This window comes from Larus michahellis, chromosome 1 (genome assembly GCF_964199755.1).
Source record: "Larus michahellis chromosome 1, bLarMic1.1, whole genome shotgun sequence".
In the NCBI taxonomy this organism is placed as follows: Eukaryota; Metazoa; Chordata; class Aves; order Charadriiformes; family Laridae; genus Larus; species Larus michahellis.
Window position 1 is genome coordinate 164,125,536 of NC_133896.1, and position 5,911 is coordinate 164,131,446.

The 5,911-nt window shown below is 58.8% G+C and overlaps 1 protein-coding gene across 1 annotated transcript; it reads left to right on the forward strand.

The window, feature by feature from the left end:
- Positions 1–811: 811 nt before the first annotated feature.
- On the forward strand, positions 812–2,933 carry LOC141737921 (G-protein coupled receptor 183-like). Its single transcript, XM_074572923.1, has 2 exons — positions 812–829; positions 1,662–2,933. Exon 2 carries the CDS (start codon positions 1,696–1,698, stop codon positions 2,755–2,757), a length of 1,062 nt encoding a protein of 353 aa, XP_074429024.1. The 5' UTR covers positions 812–829; positions 1,662–1,695; the 3' UTR covers positions 2,758–2,933.
- The last annotated feature ends 2,978 nt before the right edge of the window (positions 2,934–5,911 follow it).

The following is a 5,911-nucleotide window of genomic DNA, read 5'->3' on the forward strand; positions in this document are numbered from 1 at the left end:
GGCACAATAAGCTCCACAGGGGGATTAGTCCCAACTGTATCCAAAAAGATGCCACGTTCCCATCGTGCTGCCAGTGGCCATATGTACGTGCCCAGGGATGAACCCTCCGGACCGCACGTGAACCAGAGCTGAGGCTTTTTTTGTTGGTTTTTTTTTTTTTTTTTGAATTGTTCAGTTGCATTTTGCATCCTTGCAGAAATTTTCGGAGTAAAACCCAAAGTCGGCTCAGATGTCGGGAGCGATTGCCGCGCAGGTACAGTCATTTATCTTCCCCAGCACAGCCGCTACTGAGAATAACCCCCCGCGCTGCAGCCAAATGCCTCTCACACACCGAGGAAAAAAAAAAAAAAAAGAAAAAAAAAAACCCAACCAAAAAAAAAAAACCCACAGAAAGAACACGTATTTTTACTAAGCCTAAGAGAAAGAAAAAAAAAAAAAAAAAAGAAAAACTAACCCCAGACCTCACGGTGCTTTTATAACGTGAGCGATTCCCCTGAGGCGCTCAGACGGACGGGCAGCCCCAGCGCCGGGTGCGGGCACGGGGAGGCTCCGCGCCCGCCCCCCCCCCGCGTCCCCAGCATCGGGCGGGAGGAGGAGGAGGAGGAGGAGGAGGAGGCGGCACCGCCGCTCCCAGGTTGGAGCCCCTGATTTCTCTTTCGCGCGTGTTCGTGTGAGCATCTCAGCCCCTCAGGGGGGTCCACCGCTGTCGGCGGGGGGGCGGGCGGCGCGGTGCAGCCGGGACGCCCCGTCGCGTCCCGTCCGGTCCCGTCCCGTCCCGAGCGGAGCCCGGCGGCGGGAGGCGGCCCCGGGGGCGGCAGCGTGCGGAGCGGTGAGCGGCGGGGCCGGGGGGCGCGGCGGGACGGGACGGGACAGGGGGGAACGGGCACCCCGGGAGCTGCTGCAGCCCCCGGGGGCGGAGGGCACGGCGCTGTCCCCCCCGGGCCCGGCGCGGAGGAGGGGGGGCTCGAACCCGGGCCCAGGAGCAGGGGGAGCGGCGGGAGGGCGTGCGGGGCGCCGGAGTTCGGTGCCGGGGAGGGGTGGGGGGTGTTCGCCCCCCGCTTCAGGCGGGCGTGGGGCACGGGATTTTTTGCGGGGAAGGCTGGGATTTTTCCTCTCTTCGGATTCCTTCGGTTTGGTTTCTGCTCTGGCCCCGGCCCGAGGGGTGCGGAGGTGCTTCTGGTCACCTCTGTTCGCCGGCCCCCCACCCAGCCCCCCCGGCCCCCCCCGCCCAGCCCCACCACTTTCTGGGCATTTTCTCAATGAAGCTCCCCATTCCCCCCCACTTCCCCGCGGTGAGGAATAAATGACATCGCTGCCACCAGATGAGTTTGGGACCTTGTTTGTGCGACAGTTGATTCCCCCCTTCCCAGCACCCCCCGCCCCCCCCCCCCCCACCCGTTCCTTTCTGGTATTGATTGGACTTGCAAAAAAACCCACAAAAATAAGAGGAGTTGGTGACAAGAAGACGACAATGAGTCACAGCCTTTGTTGAGACTCTCGCACCGAAATCACAAGAGATGCGTTTTTCCAAATGACTCGAGCTGGGTGCTGCCAAGGGTGGGGGGGGTGGCAGGGAGCTGGGGACAGGCCTTTCACAGGCCCGGCGGGTGCCGCTCCCGTTATCGATAAGCTGCAAGTTTCACGTCTGTTCTTATTCCAAGGGAGAGGGCAAGAGCTCGGCGAGGCACCGTGGAAATGGCTGTTGCGGAGGCTGCCGCGTTCCCGCCCGCCAACCTCACCTCCAGCAACCAGAGCAGCTGCAACGTGCACAACCACCACTTCTCCGCCAAAGTCACCTTCTCCCTCTTCTACACCGCCCTGCTGGTGTTCGGCGCCTGCGGGAACATCCTGGCCCTCTGCATCACCTTCCAGCGCAGGAAGAAGAAGCTCAACTCCACCGACCTCTACCTGGTGAACCTGGCCCTCTCCGATGCCCTCTTCACCCTGGCACTGCCCGGCAGGATCGCCTACTACATCCTGGAGTTTGACTGGCCCTTCGGGGACTGGTTCTGCCGGGCCACAGCCTTCATTTTCTACATGAACACCTATGTGGGCATCTACTTCATGACCTGTGTGAGCGTGGACCGCTACATCGCCGTGGTGCGCACCAGGCACCCCGGCAGGATCCGGAAGATGAGCCGTGCCAGGGGCGTCTGTGTCCTCATCTGGTCCTTGGTGTTCCTGCAGACGGCGCCGCTGCTTCTGCGGCCCATGACGCGGAGGATGGGGGACAAGCTGACCTGCATGGAGTACTTCAACTTCGAGGAGGTTCCCAAGCTGCCCTACCTGCTCCTGGGGGCCTGCGTGCTCGGCTTCTTCCTGCCCGTGGGCATCATCTTGGTGTGTTACGTGAGGATCAACCTCAAGCTCTGCCAGACGGCCAAAGAGAACCCCCTGACGGTGAAGAACGGGCACCACCGCCGGGCCTTCACTGTCATCCTGGTGGTGCTGCTGGCCGTCCTTCTCTGCTTCAGCCCCTACCACCTCAACATCGTCCAGTTCATGGTCAGGAAGATCCTCTACCAGCCGTCCTGCCGCGAGCAGCAAGCCTTCAAGATGTCCCTGCAAGTCACTGTGGCATTCATGAACCTCAACTGCTGCATCGACCCCATCATCTACTTCTTTGCCTTCAGGGGCTACAAGCGGAGGCTGCTCCGCATCTTCAGGAACAGCGGCTCCATGGCCACCTCCTCCACTGCCAAGACACCCTCTGAGAGCAACAGCAACAGCCAGCCGCCCGGATCTGTCTCTGTCTAGTGGCGCAACCCCCTCCCTTTCCCTCTGGCCTGCAGCTTATGGACCACCCCCGGTGGCAGGAGCCGGAGCCCTGCTGCAGAGCAGGACCAGCACCTCCCACAGGATCCATCGCTCCCCTGCCTGGAGCCGGGGGCTCTTGCAAAGCCAACCCCACCGGGACACAGCCCTGCCTGGCTCCACACGCCTGGCTCTGAGCTCCGCGCTGCTGGACCCACCATCCTGGAGCACAGAGGGGCACGTTTTCATCCCAAATCCAGAGGAAAGCAGCTCGTGCAACCACTCTGGCTGACAAACACTGCTGGGGGTTTCCCATCACCACGCCACGCCGGCCTCCCACGCCTGTCCCACATCCCCTGAGGGGCTGGCGACTGCTGGTAGCCACCATGGCTATCCCTGCCTCCCCGTCCCTGTCCCCTGCACTGGCCCCGGAGCGCAGGGCAGCATCCCTGTGGGGCTTGGGGCGGCCAGCACGGAGCGCATGGACTCAGGGAATTTCAGGAACAGGCTGGGATGCTACTTCCATGCAGAAAGTTGCCTACAGCTCCTTCCTCACACCGGCAAACATCCGCTCCGCTCTTCCCCCTGCCCAGCATCCCGATCCTGCCCCGGGGCGCTGCACGGCGTGTGCGGTAAGCGCAGGAGCTGTGGGAAAAGCCCTTCTCCAAGGGAGAGGGGCGAGGGGATGAATTTGCAGAGCTCCCGTGAGCACCGCTGCCCACGTCCGCCGCTCGGGCGGCTGCTCCTTCCTTCCCCAGGGTACCCTTCAGGCTGCGGTCGCCCCGGCAGCTGCCACCAGGAAGGGGATGCCGGGGCTGGCCTGGCTCCCAGCTCGGCTGCAAGGCTGCAAACCCGCCCTGAGGGCGAAACCTTCCCAGCCCTCCTTAACTTGAAGGGAGCAGAGGAAAGGGGACAAGGGGACAAGGACTGAGGGTGGCCTGACGTGACCTTGACTGACCTTTGCAAGAATCCAGCGCCCTGACAAGTCCGGGAGCCTTGCTCAGGGCAAGTTACACATGACGATGGCCAGAGCGAGAGGAGGAGCTCCCAGACGTCGGGTTCCCATTCACTTTTGAGCCCGTGCAATGAGGAGAAATTGGCAGGAGCAAGGACCTCCTTGGCTCTTTTTCCAAAGTTGCTGGGCTACGATAAAAAAACCCACATGTGGGATTTCACGGTTCCTGGGGCGGTTGGTCTTGTGTTGGAGGTTGGAAGGGACAGAGACACGCACAGAGACATGAAGGGTAGAAAAAAGCAGCTTTATTTTGCTGAAAAGTAAAGCTGAAGTTTCATGAACAGCCACCTGTGATTATTACAAATTCATTCCTTAAGGTAATAACCTTTCTTATGGCTAGAAAGTTAATAATAGTGTCACATGAAGCCCTTTATTGTTTAAATGCACATGAACGAGCTTTTGCATGACGATGGTTTTACTTATGGTACGGTGACTGTAGCATCCTGAAGGCTGACTAAGAGGGATGCCTAAAATAATTCAGGTGGGAAAGGGACTCCGTCCAGTAGGTCCTTCCAGGAGGTCATCTGAGCCCTCCTCAAAGCAGGTCTAACCTCAGTGCTGGCCTGAAGGGAGCCTGTGTCCTAAAAACCATGTTACAATGGAGAAGGAAGAGCTGCTATGCAATAATATGAGGATTTATCAATGGTCACTCTAAAGGAGCCTGGCTTGGCTGGCAGCTGCTGTACGGTTCTGGTGCACTCTTAATTTACCGAAGAAGTGCTGGCTGGCAGGGACCTCTCGGCATCACCTCGTCTGACAGCCTGCTCAAAGCAGGACCATGGCTGGCACGATGTCAGGCTGGCCACGGCTTCGTCTAGCCGAGGCTTGGGAACTCCAGGCAAGGAGGCTTCCCCCCGCCGAGGTGACGGTTCCCGTGCTGCATCGCCCTCCGGATGACAACATCTTCCCCACTGTCCAGTGTGAGCCTCCCCATCCTCAGCTGGTGGCTGTCACCGCTAACATCACCCACTCCTGCTCAGGAGAGCTTGGCTCTGTCATCTTTGTAACTCACATTCCCATAGGACTGTGGCGGGAGCTGCCAGGAGAGCAGAGTTATGTAGCCATGGGTCTCAGCGAACCCCCACACGAACACCGGAGCACAGGTGTGCAGCGGTGGCCAACCCTTCTTCTCAAGACCAAGGCGCAGAGATGCTTTGCCAGGCTGGAGCCTATGGCAGAGGCAAATCTGTGACGAAGCCTCCTCAGGAAAAGGCAGAGTATATACATAGCCCCCAGAAACACAAACGAGGGGCTCGGTCGCGGCTCTGCAAAGAGGACAAGGGCAACGCCGGTTCCTGCCGAAAGAGGGAGTTGAAACCTTTACTCGGGGTTAAAAATACGCCCACGAATCTAAAAAAAATATACTCGATGCAGCCGGTGCTCCCCCCCCGCGCGTCTCCTGCCACATAGGAGCACGGTGCGTTTGATGAGGAGGGTGGTTGTGATGCCTACGGCGAGCACACGCCAGCGCCACGGGATGGATCCCTGACGGCGTTCCAGGTAGAGAGTTATTCCTGCACAGCACGCGGGTGTTTCTTACTTCACCCTTAGACCGCAGCCTATTGCCATACTGTCTTCTAAGAAGGGAAAACTGCATTTTTATCTAAGGGCGGCGAGGACACTTTCTGCGGTCACACGCTACTGCCATTCCCACGTACAGATCACGCACCTGCGTGGTGCAAACTGAGACTTCCTTGGCGAACTCGTGCGGTGACCCTTGTGAGCCAAACCCCGCTAACACAGTGCGTTTTCAGGTTTCTCCTGAACTTCTGCAGGAGGGTGGTTAGCTCATTGCAGTGGAATGGAGTGCAGAAAGTAGACAGGAGCTCTGCAGACGATCTGCATCTCTGACAAGCCGTATCTTGATGGCAAATAAGCACACGGAGCTCAAACAGCGCTGCCTTTTTCCCTTAGCTGTGGTTCCAAACTTGATGCTTTCAGCTAAAAGCATAAATTTCCAGGGGAGCGCTGGGGCGCAACAGCTCCTGGCTGCAGTTAGACATCGCCTGTTGGTAAACCCCCTGCGCTGTACAACACACCTCTTCATTCTGTGCTTTAAGTTGTCCTGAATTGAAGCTATTGCACGTCGCGACATCCATCTTTGTAAGCCAGTAAAATATTGCCATGTAAAAACGCACATAT

What these genes read in the sequence shown, in the direction of transcription:
- LOC141737921 (XM_074572923.1), top strand. Translation starts at nt 1,696, where the DNA reads ATGGCTGTTGCGGAGGCTGCCGCGTTCCCGCCCGCCAACCTCACCTCC.